At 49.8% G+C, this 16,327-nt stretch overlaps 2 protein-coding genes across 2 annotated transcripts; both read right to left on the reverse strand.

The window, feature by feature from the left end:
- Window positions 1-3,801: 3,801 nt before the first annotated feature.
- LOC140256773 (olfactory receptor 52R1-like) lies at window positions 3,802-4,800 on the reverse strand. The gene has a single exon (XM_072345570.1). The coding sequence runs from the start codon at window positions 4,747-4,749 to the stop codon at window positions 3,802-3,804; it is 948 nt and encodes a 315-aa protein (XP_072201671.1). The 5' UTR covers window positions 4,750-4,800.
- Window positions 4,801-11,633: 6,833 nt separating this feature from the next.
- Window positions 11,634-12,632, reverse strand: LOC140247414 (olfactory receptor 52R1-like). The gene has a single exon (XM_072327086.1). The coding sequence runs from the start codon at window positions 12,579-12,581 to the stop codon at window positions 11,634-11,636; it is 948 nt and encodes a 315-aa protein (XP_072183187.1). The 5' UTR covers window positions 12,582-12,632.
- Between the last annotated feature and the right edge of the window lie 3,695 nt (window positions 12,633-16,327).

Raw genomic sequence — 16,327 nt, forward strand, 5'->3', positions numbered from 1 at the left:
CAACTAAAAAAGTTAAGGCCTCCTTTGAATTAAACCTTATGAGAGGGGTCAAGGAAAACAGAAAGGGCTTCTTCCAAGATATTGTAAATAAAACTAGCACTAGGAGCAGTGTAGGCCCCCTGATGAATGAGGTGGGTGCCCTGGTGACAGAAGGAGCAGAAAAGGCAGAGTTATTGAAAGCATTCTTTGTCCACACTGCTGGAGGCTGTCCTGAAGAGCCCCATCGTCCTGAAGCCCCAGAGGAAGTCAGAATAAAGGAGGAGTTTGCCTCGGTGGATGAGTTCTGCGTTAAGGACCAATCAAGGAATATGGACATCCATAAATCCACCGGTCCTGATGGGATGCACCCACAGGTGCTGAGGGAGCTGGGGGAATTCATTGCTAAGCCACTCTCCATCATCTATGGTAAGCTGTGGGGAATGGGAGAGGTGCCTGAGGACTGGAGGAAAGCAATTGTCAATCCAGCCTTCAGAAAGGGCAAGAAGGAGGACCCAGGAAATGACAGGCCGGTCAGCCTCTCCTCCATAGCTGAAAAGCTGATGGAAGAAATTATCCTTGGCACTGTCTCCAGGTATATCAAGGATAAGAGGGTCATTAGAGGCAAGTCAGCATGGCTTCACCAAGGGGAAGAAATTCATGACCAACCTGAAGGCCTTTTACAAAGACCTAACCAGGTGGATGGATGACGGTACAGCAGAGGATGTGGTCTGTCTTGATTTCAGTCGAGCATCTGACACCGTCTCCCGCAGCATCATCTCAGCTAAACTAAGGAAGTGTGGTCTGGACAATTGGAGTAGTGGGGTGGACGGTGAGTTGGCTGGAGAAAAGAAGCCAGAGGGTTGTGTGTAATGAAATGGAGTCTTGTTGGAGGCCTGTATCTATTCAAGTCCCTCAGGGGTCGATACTGGGACTGATACATACATCAGTATATTCATCAATTCAATATATGCATTTCTTGAACTCAGATTGGCCACTGCAGTAGATGAGAATAAGAAATCCTTTTACAAATATATCAGTGGTAAGAGAAGAACCAAGGAAAATGTCCACTCCTTACTTGATGCAGCGGGGAATGTGACCACTGAGGATAAGGGGAAGGTTGAGGTCCTCAACGCCTTCTTAACATCTGCCTTCAATGGGCAGACCAGTTATCCTCAGGGCACTTTATGCCCGAATCTGGAAGTCTGTGATGGAACGCAGAATACACCCCAGTGATTCAGGTGCAGACAGTTAAAGAGCTCCTCCTCCACCTGGACTGACACAAGTCCATGGGACCAGACGGGCTCCACGTTTGGGTGCTGAGGGAGCTGGTGGGGGTGATTGCTGAGCCGCTCTCCACCATCTACCAGTGCTCCTGGTTAACTGGAGAGGTCCCAGAGGATTGGAGCCTTGCCGATGTGATTCCCATCTACAAGAAGGGCTGTAAGGGGGATCCGGGGAACTACAGGCCTGTCAGCCTGACCTCGGTACTGGGGAAAGTTCTGGAGCAAATCATCTCGGGTGAGATCACACAGCACGTGCGAGGCATCCAGGGGATCAGGCCCAGCCAGCATGGGTTCATGAAATAGAGGTTGTGCTTGACCAACTTCATCTCCTTCTATGACTGGGTGACCAGGCTGGTAGATGAGGGTAAGGCAGTTGATGTGGTCTACCTGGACTTCAGCAAAGCCTTTGGCACGGTTTCTCACAGTATTGTCCTGAGGAATCTGGCTGCCCGTGGCCTAGACAGGTCTACCCTCCTTTGGGTAAGGAACTGGCTGGAGGGTCGTGCCCAGCAGGTAATGGTTAATGGAGTTAAGTCCAGCTGGTGACCTGTTACAAGTGGGGTCCCCCAGGGGTTCAGTGCTGGGGCCCATCTTGTTTAATATCTTCATTAATGACCTGGATGAGGACACTGAGTAAACCCACAGTACGTGTTCAGATGACACCAAGCTGGGAGGTGGTGTTGATCTGCCCGAGGGTAGGAAGGCCCTCCAGAGGGATCTGGATAGGCTGAATCGCTGTTCTGAGGTGAATGGGATGAGGTTCAACAAGGCCAAGTGCCGGGTCCTGCACTTTGGCCACAATAACCCCATGCAGCGCTATAGGCTTGGGGCGGAATGGCTGGATGACTGTGAAGAGGAAAGGGACCTGGGGGTTTTGGTCGATGCTGGGCTGAACATGAGCCGACAGTGTGCCCAGGTGGCCAAGAAGGCCAACAGCATCCTGGCCTGTATAAGATGTAGTGTGGCCAGCAGGAGCAGAGAGGTGATCATCCCTCTGTACTCAGCTCTGGTGAGGCCGCATCTCGAGTTCTGTGTTCAGTTTTGGGCTCCTCACTACAAGAAAGACATGGAGGCCCTGGAACGTGTCCAGAGAAGGGCAACAAAACTGGTGAGGGGTCTGGAGCACAAGTCTTATGAGGAGCGGCTGAGGGAGCTGGGATTGTTTAGCCTGGAGAAGAGGAGGCTCAGGGGAGACCTCATTGCACTCTACAACTTCCTGAGGGGAGGCTGTGATGAGGAGGAGCTTGGCCTCTTCTGCCAGGCAACAGACAGGACCCGAGGAAATGGCCACAAGTTGTATCAGATGAGGTTTAGACTGGATGTAAGAAGGAACTTTTCCTCTCAGAGAGTGGTCAGGCACTGCAATGGCTGCCCAGGGAGGCGGTGAAGTCGCCATCTCTGGCAGTGTTCAAGAGGCGTCTGGATAGGGAGCTAGGAGATATGGTTTAGGGGTTTGCTGTAGCTATGGTAAAGGGCGGATGGTTGGACTAGATTATCTTAAAGGTCCTTTCCAACCTTGTCACTCTATGATTTTGCCTTCAGAAAGTTATAGAGAGCAATAAGGTCTCCCCTGAGCCTCCTCTTCTCCAGATGAATAGTCCCAGCTCTTTCAGCCTCTCCTCATAAGCCCTGTGCTCCAGACCCCTCACCAGCTTTGTTGTCCTCCTTTGAACACGTAATATTGAAATGTAATGAAATACAACAAGGGCAAGCATAGAGTCTTGCATCTGGGCAAGAACAGCTCCAGGTGACAGCATGAGTTGGGGAGTGACCTGCTGGGGAGCAGCGCTGCAGAAAGGGACCTGAGCATCCTGGTGGACAGCTGGATGACCATGAGCCAGCAGTGAGCCCTTGTGGCCAAGCATGGTATCCTGGGGTGTGTTGGCAGGGTGGCAGTTAGTAGGGCGAGAGAGGTTCTCTCCTCCCTCTGCTTTGGCCTGGTGAGACCACATCTGCAATACTGTGTCCAGTTCTGGGCCCCTCAGTTCAAGAAGGACCAGGAACTGCTTGAGAGAGACCAGCACATTGCCACAAGTATGATGAAGGGAGTGGAGCATCTCCCTTGCAAGGAGAGGCTGAGGTAGCTGGGTCTCTTTAGCTTGGAGAAGGAGACTGAGGGGTGATGTCATTGATGTTTATAACTGTGTAAAGGTTGAGTGTCATGAGGATGGAGCCAGGCCCTTCTCAGTGACATCCAGTGTCACCAGCCTCCAAGGAGGAGGGCTGCTACAGGCAGATCTTTTGGAGGCACTCAGGTCTAGGAGTCAGACTGGAACTATTTGCATATGAAGAATATTTATTTGCCAATAGTGAAAGCAATTGAAGACCCAGGAATGTGTATTCTGGGAGATGTAACACAAAAGTTGGACTGAATGTCCTTATGTCGCCTTTTGTCACAAAGTGATAGGAAGAGAAACTGCAATGACACCATGCAGTAAAAAGGGGTATTTCTCAAAATAAGGGGTCATAGAGTTCACTCCATAAGTTTACCAGAATTAGCTAACACTTACAGGCTCAGTGGATGGCACATAGACACTGGTCAGATTCCCTTCTTCTGTAGGAGGACAGCTATCTTGTCCCTGAGTTGCTTGGTTCTGACCCCGTAAATGATGGGGTTTAACGTGGGGGGCACCAGCATGTAGAGGTGGGCCACCAATATATGGACCTGCTGGGGGATGCTGTGTCCAAAACGGTGGGTGAGAGTGGAGAATAAGGCAGGGACGTAAAATGTAAGGATGACAAAGAGGTGGGATACACATGTATTAAAGGCCTTCATCTGTGCATCTGAGGCTGACAGCTTGAGTACTGCCCGCAGGATCATTGTGTAGGACACAGCAATCACAGTAAGGTCTAATCCAGTCACCATTAAAGCCACAAAGAGTCCATAGGCAGCGTTGACTCTGGTGTCCTCACATACCAGCTTCACCACGGCCATGTGTTCACAGTAGGAGTTGGAGATGACACGATGCTGGCAGAAGGCCTTCCTACGGAGCAGGAAACAGACTGGACTCACCATGAGGACTCCACGCAGTAGCACCAAGATCCCCAGAGCTGCCACCACCGGCATGGAGAGGATGCTGGAGTGCCGCAGGGGATGGCAAATGGCAAAGTAGCGATCCAAGGCCATGGCCATGAGCACGCCTGACTCCACTGTTGTGAAGTTGTGGACAAAGAACAACTGAACAAGGCAGGAAATGAAGCCAATCTCTCCAGAGCCCCGCCAGAAGATGGCCAGCATTTTGGGCAGCATGGATGTAGAGAGGACCAGGTCATTGAAGGCCAGCATGGCCAGGAAGAGGTACATGGGCTCGTGCAGGCTTGACTCTGTCTTGATGACGATGAGAAGGATGATGTTCCCCAGCAGAGCTATGACGTACATGATGCAGAAGGGGAAGGCAATCCAGAACTGCTCCTTCTCCAGCCCAGGAATGCCAAGCAGGAAGAAGGTGGGGGGGTGGGAGGAGCCGGTGGAGTTCACAGAAGACATGCAGCCCTTCTTGTCTCTTGCCTACCATGAAGGCTCTTACAGCTTGTAACAAAGCACCCAGCGTCCTCGAGATGATGTGGTCAGCAGCAAGTACAGACTGCGGGGAGATGCGGTGGATTTAGAAGTGCAAGAGAGCCAGCCCTGGGACAGCTGCTTGCACTGGTCCAGGAGAGCACTTTTCCCACAAGCGTCCTGTCAGTTCCCACTTACAAGTGTCCCTGTCTGTCCCACTGTACTGAGTGCTCTTGGAGCAAGCAATACAGATTGTCACTGGTGCAGATGCACAGCAGCCAAAGTAAACCTGGAAATGGGCACAGAGGGGATGCAAAGTCATTAGCAGCAACCCTCCAGCTCAGCAGGAGCTTTGTTCTGAAGCACTGCCTGCTCCTGTAAGCAGAGGCACTGGGCGTTTGCAGTGCGTGAGAAACACCCAATTTGAGAGCTAAGCCCTGAGGCAGTGCTATGGGATTTGGAGAACCCCCCTCAAGGCAGTGCTCCAGCAGTGCCCATTCCTCTCCTGCAAGCACTGCAGCTCACTCAGCCCCTGAACACGGCTCATCTCCTGGCATTGTCCCCATAGGTGGGGAAAAGGGGTTGGTTGAGAAGCCCTGCAGCACAGACAGGGCAGTGCTGGTGACCTGGCAAGAGCCTTCAGAAATCGCCCTGGGGCCGTGGGCACTTCCATGGCAGAGTGCAGGCAGCAGAAAGAAGGGAGGGCAAGGCATGAGCGGGGAGAGTGAGAGCCTCAGGACCCGTCAAGTTCTGCCCCAACCCTCAATACTCACCCGCCTTCTGCAGGTTTCCAGGCAGGGACTGGGCACTGTGGGGACCAGGAGATATTTATAAGCTGCCAAGTAAATCTTAGCAGGGAGTTCTGAATTTCCCCTGCCAATTAGCATGTAATTAGAGAGAGCAAAAAGAAACACAAGTCAACTTTTAATCACCCCAGTACTGATGAGCTGATAGTCTGTGGTGCAGTTTTGGTCTAAAACTTTGGTCAGTTTTATGGCAGTTTTCTTGCTGCCTCTTCCATAGTCTGTAGTTTCTTGTTCTGTGTTGGGGCTCATTGTTCCACCCTGTGCTTTTGTAGTGCTGTCCACACAATATGGGATCATGGAATGCTTTGGGTTGGAAGGGACTCGTATAGGTCTTCAGGGTGATGCCCCCTGGGTGTCATACTGGGGCTCCTGCGACTCCCTGTCCTCTCCCCATCAGTGTGCAAACCATGCTCCCACCCTCCCCTCCATCTCTCTCCTTATCCCATCCCTTCCCTCTTTTCCTGCCTCTTGCTTGTGAATTGAGGACTTTCCTCTCCTTCCTGGAGTCAGCTGGGGCCCACAGACAGCTCAGCCAGCCCAGTCTATGGCTTCACAATCCTGCACGGGATTCTCCCTGAGAACTCCTGACCTGTGCACCAGTTTTTTGCTCCTGGTAAATGCTGCTGAACTCTACAGAGTGCAATTCAATGCAATGGAGAACCCTGAGAAGTAGGAAAATGCCTCTGGATCACATTTAACTCCCATGAGAAGCCCAGGGCTGTCACAGTACCCGTTCCACGCTCAGTTCTGACCTAAGAACTGACTTGCAGTTGCGGTTGCGTACTTCAACCTCCTTAGGACTATGGTTGAGAGGGTCCCCTGGGGGGTAACTTTGGAGAGTCTGGTAGCCCAGGAAGGCTGTTAATACTTTAAGTAAGTTGTCCTAAAGGCGCAGGAGCTGACTGTCCCAAAATCATAGAATCATAGAATCATAGAATTACTCAGGTTGGAAAAGACCTTGAAGATCATCAAGTCCAACCGCAGCGGGTGAGGAGGCTGGACTGGCTGAACAGAGACCTTTGGCTTGATCTAAAGAACAAAAAGAGAGTTTACGGTCTCTGGAAGAGTAGGGGAGCTACTTATGTGGATTACAGGTTTGTAGTGAGGCTGTGCAGGGAGAAAATTAGGAAGGCCAAGGTGCAGCAAGAACTGAGCTTGGCTGCTAAGGTTAAGGAGAATAGTAAAAATTTTTATAAACACATCAACGGCAAGAGGAAGGCTAGGGAAAATCTCCATCCCTTGTTGGATTCTGAGGGCAACTTGGTCACTGAGGATCGGGACAAGGCTGAGGTACTTAATACCTTCTTTGCCTCGGTCTTCAATAGTTACGCTTGTAACTCCTTGGGAATGCAGCCCCCTGCACTGGTAGATGGAAAGGGGGAACCAAATGAGCCTTGCGTGATCTGCGATGAGATGGTTCTGGACCTACTTTGAAAGCTGGATGTTTATAAGTCAATGGGGCCGGATGGGTTCCACCTAGAGTGCTGAGGGAGTTGGTAGATGTGGTCGCCAAACAACTGTCCATAATTTTTCAGCAGTCTTGGCTGACTGGGGATGTCCCGGTGGATTGGAGGCTGGCGAATGTGACGCCTGTCTTCAAAAAGGGCCAGAAAGACGATCCTGGCAGCTACAGGCCCATCAGTCTCACCTCGGTGCCTGGGAAGGTTATGGAAAGGATAATCTCAGGTATCATCATGGATCAACTAAAGGTCAGCCAAGGGATCAGGCCTAGTCAGCATGGATTTATGAATGGTAGATCCTGCCTGACTAACCTGATCTCATTCTATGACAAGGTGACCCGCTTAGTAGATGAAGGAAAGGCTGTCGACGTGGTCTACCTGGACTTCAGTAAGGCCTTTGACACTGTCCCCCATAACATTCTGGTAGAGAAGCTGGATGCCCGTGGTTTGGATGGGCGCACGCTCCACTGGGTGAAGAACTGGTTGGATGGCCGGGCCCAGAGAGTTGTGGTCAATGGAGTGGAATTCAGTTGGCGGCCGGTCACAAGTGGCGTCCCCCAGGGCTCGGTGCTTGGGCCGCTTCTGTTTAACATCTTCATTGATGATTTGGATGAGGGGATTGAGTGCACCCTCAGTAAGTTCGCAGACGACACTAAGCTGGGAGGGAGTGTTGATCTGCCTGAGGGGAGAAGGGCACTACAGAGGGACCGGGATAGACTTGATCGATGGGCCAAAGTTAATGGAATGAGTTTCAACAGGGCCAAGTGTCGGGTCCTGCATTTTGGTCACAACAACCCCAGGCAACCCTACAGGCTTGGGGAGGTGTGGCTGGAAAGCTCCCAGACGGAAAGGGACCTTGGTGTGCTGATGGACAGTCGGCTGAATATGAGCCAGCAGTGTGCACAGGTGGCCAAGAGGGCCAATGGCATCCTGGCTTGTATCAGGAATGGTGTGGTGAGCAGGACTAAGGAAGTCATCCTGCCCCTTTACTCAGCATTGGTGAGGCCTCACCTCGAGTACTGTGTCCAGTTTTGGGCACCTCAGCACAAGAAGGACATGGAGGTATTGGAGCAGGTCCAGAGAAGGGCAACGAGGCTCGTGAAGGGCTTGGAGAATCAGCCCTATGAGGAGAGACTAAGGAAGCTGGGGCTGTTTAGTCTGAGGAAGAGGAGGCTAAGGGGAGACCTTATTGCCGTCTGCCAGTACCTGAAAGGTTCTTACAGTGAGAGTGGGGCAGGTCTCTTCTCACTAGTGACAAGTGACAGGACGAGGGGAAATGGCCTCAAGTTGCACCAGGGCAAGTTCAGGTTGGATATTAGGAAGAACTTCTTTACAGAAAGGGTGGTTAAGTACTGGAATGGGATAAACAGGGAGGTGGTAGAATCACCATCCCTGGATGTGTTTAAGAGCTGTTTGGATGTGGTACTCAGGGATATGATTTAGCAGAGGTTTTTTAGATATAGGCTACTGGCTAGGCTGCGGTTGGACTTGATGATCTTCAAGGTCTTTTCCAACCTGGGTAATTCTATGATTCGATGATTCTAAGTGCTGTCACAGGCCCTGGAACCGAACCATAGTACCAAGACATGCCAGTGTCCATCACCCTGCTCTCCAAAAGAAACAATGGATGCAAATATCGACTTGCTTAGTCGGGATAGAAACTCCAATTAGCAAGGAGGAAGAGGATGAGGAAGGCTACTTCTGTGCATGGCCATCCACAAGGTAAAGGAAGAGATCAACAAGAAGAGGCAAACATCATAGAAGTGTCAGTAACCACCCAAAACGTGTCCCTGACTGATCTGCAAGTTCTGTGAAAGCATTTCATGTGGTATCCAGGCCAGCCCTTTGTCTCCTGGATGCTCCACTGTTGGGAATATGGGGCCAAGGGAATGGATTGAGGGAGCAGAATGGCCAGTGAGCAGGGATCCCTCATTAGGTATAGGAATATTGTGGAATATTCCTATATAATAGAATAGGAATATATACTGTGTTCAGTTCTGGGCTCCCCAGTACAAAAAAGACAGGGATCTCTTGGAAAGAGTCCAGTGGAGGGCCACAAAGATGGTGAAGGTCCTGGAGCATCTCCCCTATGAGGAGAGACTTAGGGAACTGGGCCTGTTTAGCCTTGAGAAAAGAAGGCTGAGAGGGGACTTGATCCAGGTTTATAAATACCTGAAGTGTGGGAACCATAGTGACGAGGCTGGTCTGTTTTCAGTAGTGCGTGGGGACAGGACTAGGGGCAATGGGCTGAAACTTCTGCATAGGAAGTTCCACACAAATGTGTGCAAGAACTTCTTTACGGTGAGGGTGATGGAGCACTGGAACAGGCTGCCCAGGGGGGTGGTGGAGTCTCCTTCTCTGGAGATATTCAAGACCCACCTGGACACCTACCTGTGCGACGTGGTGTAGGGAGCCTGCTTTGGCAGGGGGGTTGGACTCAATGATCTCTAGAGGTCCCTTCCAACCCCTACAATTCTGTGATTCTGTGAATATCGTCAGCACCATTGTAAAAAGGGGCCATCCTTCCCTTGCTGGGTGTAATTCCTGTCTGAGTGCAAGGAGAGGCTTTCCCATAGGAAAGTCTGTGCCAGCCAGGCAATGACTGAATCACAGGATCACGGAATTGTTGGGATTGGATGGGACCTCCGGAGCTCATTGAGTTCCTTGCAAAGCAGGCTCCCTACAGTGGGCTGCACAGGTGGGTGTCCAGACTGGTCCAGAGTATCTCCAGAGAAGGAGAACCCACAGCCTCCATGGGGATCCTGGTCCAGTGATCCGTCATCCCCACTGTCAAGAAATTCCTTTGCATTTTTGTGCAAAACTTCTGGTGCTCCAATTTATGGCCATTTCCCCTTGTCCTGTCCCCACAGACCATTGAAAATAGGTTCATCATGTCCTTTTGTCTCCTACACTTCAGATATTTATAAACGTTAATAAGATCACCTCTGAGTCTTAGTTCCTGAAGGCCAAAAAGGCCCAGTTTGCTCAGCCTTTCCTCACAGGGGAGATGCTCCAGGCCATTGATCATCTTTGTGGCCTTCTGCAGCACTGGACCCAGCACCGACCCCCAGCGAGCACCACCACTCACAGCTCTCCAACCGCACTCTGCACCACCGGTCACCACCCTCTGAGCTCGGCCAGTCTCTGGGACCATCCCCTCCTCAACCTGAGGGAAGCTCTCAGTTTCCCAGACTCTCTCTCTTCCCTCCAGTGTCCAGGCGTCCTGAGGGGCTGTCTTTGAAGTGAAGACCGAAGCAAAGAAGGCATTCAGCATCTCCACCTGTTACAGCATCCCCTGTAGCCAGGACACCTTATCTTATTATCCTATATTTCTTCACCAGCTTCAGCTCCGGTTGAACTCTGGCCTTCCTTCTCCCTTCCCTACAGCCCCTGACAACACTCCTGTACTCATCCCGAGAGGACAGGCCCTTTTCCCACATTTCATAAACCTTCTTCTTCCCTTTGATCTTATCCATGAGCTCCTTGCTCATCCATGCATGTCTTCCGCCTCCCTTCCCCAATTTCCTTCTCTTAGGGGCTCACAAATCTTGAGCTTGGCAGAAGTGCTGCTTAAATGTTGCCAAGCTCTCATGACCCCTTTTGCATTATAGCACTCTAGCCCATGACACCTCCAATTAGGTCCTGCAAACTGTCAAAGTTGGCTCTCCCAAAGTGCAGGATAACAATTCTACTTTTTGCCTTACTTCTTCCACACAGGATCAGGATCTTGACCATCTCATGATCGCTAAATCCCATGGTGCCACCAGCCTTCACATAACTAGCAAGCCCATCCCTGCTGCAAAGAAGGAGGCCCAGAAACACCTTTGGACCTTGGACCACCATGGAGAAAGGTACGTGGGGGAACGAGCTGTGCTGGAGGTTGTATCTAATGACCTGGAAAAGGATCACTTATCCCAAACTACAGAGAGCACCATGTGCTCATGTTCAACGTGGTGCAAGTTTGCAAAGTGCACTCTTGGACTCTTGGCATATGCCAGCCCAGTGCAAGTAGTGATGTGGAAAGCTGCAGGTGTTCAACTTTTTTGCTGGGACTGTACTGTGTGAAGAGGAATGGACTTGGACTGATGTTTGGGTTATTGCTGAGGGATGGCTGTGCGGATGAACCTAATTACTACGTCATACAGGGCAAATGCAGTCTGCAGGCTACAGGATGGACTTGCCAGATGTAAAGGAACAAATGGTGGGTGAATTTGCTGATTAGTGGTGACAATATTCCTGCCTCTCCACTGCTATCAACCTGAGGGAGAGAGAGCAGGGAGCAGAGCCACCCCGTGGGCAGCCCCTGTTGTCAAGGCTGCTGTGCAGACAGAGAGCTCCGAGCAGAGCCAGGCCACATTGGAGATGTCCTCTGCACCTGGTAATGCAGACAGAGCAAAAATTCCCAATGGTGTAAAAGCCAGATTAAAAGTCTTTCTGCCATCTTTAATTTTGTTGTGAACGAAAAATAGAATCTAGCAAAAATGCTCACCATGTACTCCATGAACTGAGGAAGGGCATTTCCTGGAACAAAGAGACACAGCACAAACTGTTCAAATATATGGAAGTCATCAGTATATAGGAGAACTATTTGTGACACAGACATGGATCAGATTCCCCTCTGCTGGAAGAAGACAACAATCTTGTCCCTGAGTTGCTTGGTTCTCAGCCCATAAATGATGGGGTTTAACGTGGGGGGCAAAAGAAGGTAGAGGTTGGCTACCAATATATGGACCTGCTGAGGGATGCTGTGTCCAAAGCGGTGGGTGAGGAATGTGAAGAGGCCAGAGACATAAAATATAAGCATGACACAGACATGGGATACACATGTATTAAAGGCCTTCAGCCGTGTGTCGGAGGCTGACAACTTGAGTACCACCCTCAAGATCATAGTGTAGGACACAGCAATCACTGTAAGGTCAGATCCTGACAGTGAAAAAACCACAAAGAGGCCATAGGCAGCGTTGACTCTGGTGTCCTCACATACCAGCTTCACCATGGCCATGTGTTCACAGTAGGAATGGTAGATGACACGATGCTGGCAGAAGGCCTTCCTACGGAGCAGGAAACAGACAGGACTAACCATGAGGACTCCACGCAGCAGCACCAAGATCCCCAGAGCTGCCACCACCGGCATGGAGAGGATACTGGAGTGCCGCAGGGGATGGCAAATGGCAAAGTAGCGATCCAAGGCCATGGCCATGAGCACGCCTGACTCCACTGTTGTGAAGTTGTGGACAAAGAACATCTGAACAAGGCAGGAAATTAAGCCAATCTCCCCGGAACCCCGCCAGAAGATGGCGAGCACTTTGGGCAGCATGGATGTAGGGAGGACCAGGTCAGTGAAGGCCAGCATGGCCAGGAAGAGGTACATGGGCTCGTGCAGGCTTGACTCTGTCTTGATGACGATGAGAAGGATGATGTTCCCCAGCAGAGCTATGACGTACATGATGCAGAAGGGGAAGGCAATCCAGAACTGCTCCTTCTCCAGCCCAGGAATGCCAAGCAGGAAGAAGGTGGGGGGGTGGGAGGAGCCGGTGGAGTTCACAGAAGACATGCAGCCCTTCTTGTCTCTTGCCTACCATGAGGGCTCTTACAGCTGGTAACAAAGCACCCAGCGCCCTCGAGATGATGTGTTCAGCAGCAAGCACAGACTGCGGGGAGATGCAGTGGATTTAGAAGTGCAAGAGAGCCAGCCCTGGGACAGCTGCTTGCACTGGTCCTGGAGAGCACTTTTCCCACAAGCGTCCTGTCAGTTCCCACTTACAAGTGTCCCTGTCTGTCCCACTGTACTGAGTGCTCTTGGAGCAAGGAAACGGACTGTCACTGGTGCAGATGAACAGCAGCCAAAGTAAACCTGGAAATGGGCACAGAAGGATGCAAAGTCATTAGCAGCAACCCTCCAGCTCAGCAGGAGCTTTGTTCTGAAGCACTGCCAGCTCCTGTAAGCAGAGGCACTGGGCGTTTGCAGTGGGTGAGGAGCACCCAATTTGAGAGCAAAGCCCTGAGGCAGTGCTATGGGATTTGGAGAACCCCCCTCAAAGGCAGTGCTCCAGCAGTGCCCATTCCTCTCCTGCAAGCACTGCAGCTCACTCAGCCCCTGAACACGGCTCGTCTCCTGGCATTGTCCCCATAGGTGGGGAATAGGAGTTGGTTGAGAAGCCCTGCAGCACAGACAGGGCAGTGCTGGTGACCTGGCAAGAGCCTTCAGAAATTGCCCAGGGGCCGTGGGCACTTCAATGGCAGAGTGCAGGCAGCAGAAAGAAGGGAGGGCAAGGCATGAGCGGGGAGAGTGAGAGCCTCAGGACCCAAGTTCTGCCCCAACCCTCAATACTCACCCGCCTTCTGCAGGTTTCCAGGCAGGGACTGGGCACTGTGGGGACCAGGAGATATTTATAAGCTGCCAGGTAAATCTTAGCAGAGAGTTCTGAATTTCCCCCGCCAATTAACTTGTAATTAGGGAGAGCAAAAAGAAACACATGTCAACTTTTAATCACCCCAGCGCTTATGAGCTGATAGTCAGTGATACAGTTTTGGTCTAAAACTTTGATCAGTTTTATCCCTCCTTTTCCTTTTCTCTTCCTTTTGCAAGTGATTATAGTTCTTTACTCTTCCTCTGTGCGTTACCCGGGGCTGAATGAAGACCAACAAAATCTGTCCGTCTCCACCTCTGTCACTTTGACATACTCATGGTAGAGGGTAGAATTCAGGCACTGTGTTCTCACTTGGGCCCTCTATTATTTCAGGATATTGTTGACATGTGTAATCTAGAATGGACAAGTGTGTCAGGGACCCAAAAGTTCCCTGAAGAAAGAATTCATCATGCCTCCCTTCTTGTGTCTCTTTTAATAGTATTTCTGAGAAATGGATTGCTCAGGAAAAAAAACCACATCATTTTCAGGATGGTTCATCCATTTTCCTTTATTAGTTTTTCTCTCAGTACAAAAAGAAACAAAATAAGAAACATATGGAGAACGAGCAGGAGTCATTTCTCAACATCGCAGCCATCTGAAAAGTGTTTGGGTTCTTCGATCGCCTCTGAGAAATTCATTCACACTTCTCAAATCACATTTGGCAGGTATGGGTTGTTTCCATTTTTATGGAAATGCATTGCCCGTCAAGCTCTAATAAATCCGATTCTGGTAAAAGTGACAAGGGATGAAATTGCTTTTAAATCCCAGGTAGAAACTACTTGTAACTTGCTTAAGTGGAAGTATTTATTTTGAAATAATAGGTACTTCAGTTTAGGAGAAATACAGCAAAATTTGCTTTGTAGAGTCTGAAAGCTACAGAAATACAGACTACAAAAAGGACACTCCTTTTACTCCAGTGTTAGCTGGCAATCAGAAGAGACCACACCAGACTCCAGTGTATTATCTGTCACCTGAAGGCCCTTGAGCAGAGCAGCATGTGTTCTGGGTGGGCATCGTCTTTCAGCTCAACTAGGTGTTACAGACAAGATGCAGGATGTCCTTGGTGCAACACAAGACCTATGCTGGACAGGAGGACAGACAGACATAAAGTTCTCTCTGGAATTTAATACCCCACAAATGCAATCCCATAAACATACCATGCATCACTGGAACCGGTGGTGGTGGTGGATGGACAGGGTGCCACAGTGATAAACCAGTGCCACACATCACAGGCATCAAGATGTTGAAAATTTCAAGGAAGAGCAGGGCTCCCTAGTCTGCTGCTCTGGACAACAGCTGCTTCTGTGTGCCCACTCCTGGCAGCAGTGAGGGAGGAGAGCTCTTGAACCTCTGCACTTCTGGGGTGTGTGTTTACTTTTCTTTGCTTCCATTCTCTCTGGTGGAAGCAGTACATTTTCCTTATGCTGTTTTCAAAAATGCTCTTTTTTTTTTTTTTTTTTTAAATAGCTAAGCCTATTTCTGTGGGCTTAGCAAGTATTCTGATCCATTTAACACTAAATAGTAGAGCATGTATGTTGTGAGCCAGTGCAGATTTACACCCCTCAGCATTTTTAGGTTGATCTTTTCTCCTTCTCTAGTGCTTCCTTCCAGTACTCATTGCTTTGGGCTCTGGGCTGACCTTTCCAGACAGTGATAGGCCATGTCCTCGAGGGATTACCCAGCACTTGGTAAACCACATCGAGATAACTGATCTAGTTTTGGGACCCAGCACAAAAGAGGCATCAAAAAGGGGGAGCATATTCATCTGATAGCTGGCAGGGTGGCTGGGGCTGGATCAGTGCTACTTGAGGAAGAAAATAGGCTCCTTCAGCTTCAGAAGAACAGCTTTGGCTCTTCCCGAGAGCAGAAAAGGAGCCTTTCTCTACCCATGAGGACATCATTGGGAAGATGAAGGCCAGGCTCTCACAGTGTGATGAGAGACACAAGCATGAGCTGAAAGGAGAGGCTTAAGACAGATAAAAAGAGAAAAAAAAAATCACAGTAAGGACAGTCAAGCACTGCAATAGAGGCCCAAAGATGATGGCCTACGTCTGTCCTTGGAGGCTTTCAGCACCTGACCGGATGAACAGCTCCGCTACCTTGTCTGACCCTGAGGCTGCCCCTGCCCTGCTCAGCAGTTCGGAGATGTTTGGAGCTCCCTTCCAACCCGAATTACCCCATAGATTCTTTGATAACATTCTGCTGATAACAGTGTTCAAGAGCTCCTGGACCTCCTAATGGAGCACAGGTCATGAAAGTACCTGGTACCTCTGGTCATCTGTGAGATGTCCTGATATGAAGGGTTTTGCACCCAAATGACTTCCTCTCTGTTACTCACCTGTGTAGGGGCAGCCAGCTAGAGATCACCCAGCCCTCTCACCAGAGGAATTCCAGGGGCTGCTCCAGAGTCGGTCTGTGGGAACAGCAAACACATTCCTGCCCACAGCAATGCAGCCCAGATGGCTTCTGAAGATCTCCAAGGAGGGAGACTCCACAGCTACCTCGGGGATGAAAAGCACAGTTTAAAATAGCCAACAAGCAACAAGGTAAGAGCTTAAACCAAGAGGGAAAAGAAGGGATTGCTTTGATCTTTTTCTAGTTATGAAGAAGAAATCATTTTTATAAAGTACATAAAGATTTCCAATGGATTAGGGAAAGAAAAGATAATAAGCACATCTTTAAATCAGTATGCTTCATTGTGAAGGCCAATTATACAACATCCCAAGATCTTCAGTCTTTTTCCAAATTACGTGTTAAGAAAAAATGTTGTTATTGTTGTTTTTTTTTTGTTTGTTTTTGTTTTTGTTTGTTTTTTTTTTTTCTTTTCTGTTCCCTAGAAAAACATTGTTGGTAAGCTACATTTCTAAGTATGTGCCTGTGGACTGGTGAA

The sequence above is a fragment of the Excalfactoria chinensis genome, chromosome 1 (assembly GCF_039878825.1).
Source record: "Excalfactoria chinensis isolate bCotChi1 chromosome 1, bCotChi1.hap2, whole genome shotgun sequence".
Classification (NCBI taxonomy): Eukaryota; Metazoa; Chordata; class Aves; order Galliformes; family Phasianidae; genus Excalfactoria; species Excalfactoria chinensis.

What these genes read in the sequence shown, in the direction of transcription:
- LOC140247414 (XM_072327086.1), bottom strand. Translation starts at nt 12,581, where the DNA reads ATGTCTTCTGTGAACTCCACCGGCTCCTCCCACCCCCCCACCTTCTTC.
- LOC140256773 (XM_072345570.1), bottom strand. Translation starts at nt 4,749, where the DNA reads ATGTCTTCTGTGAACTCCACCGGCTCCTCCCACCCCCCCACCTTCTTC.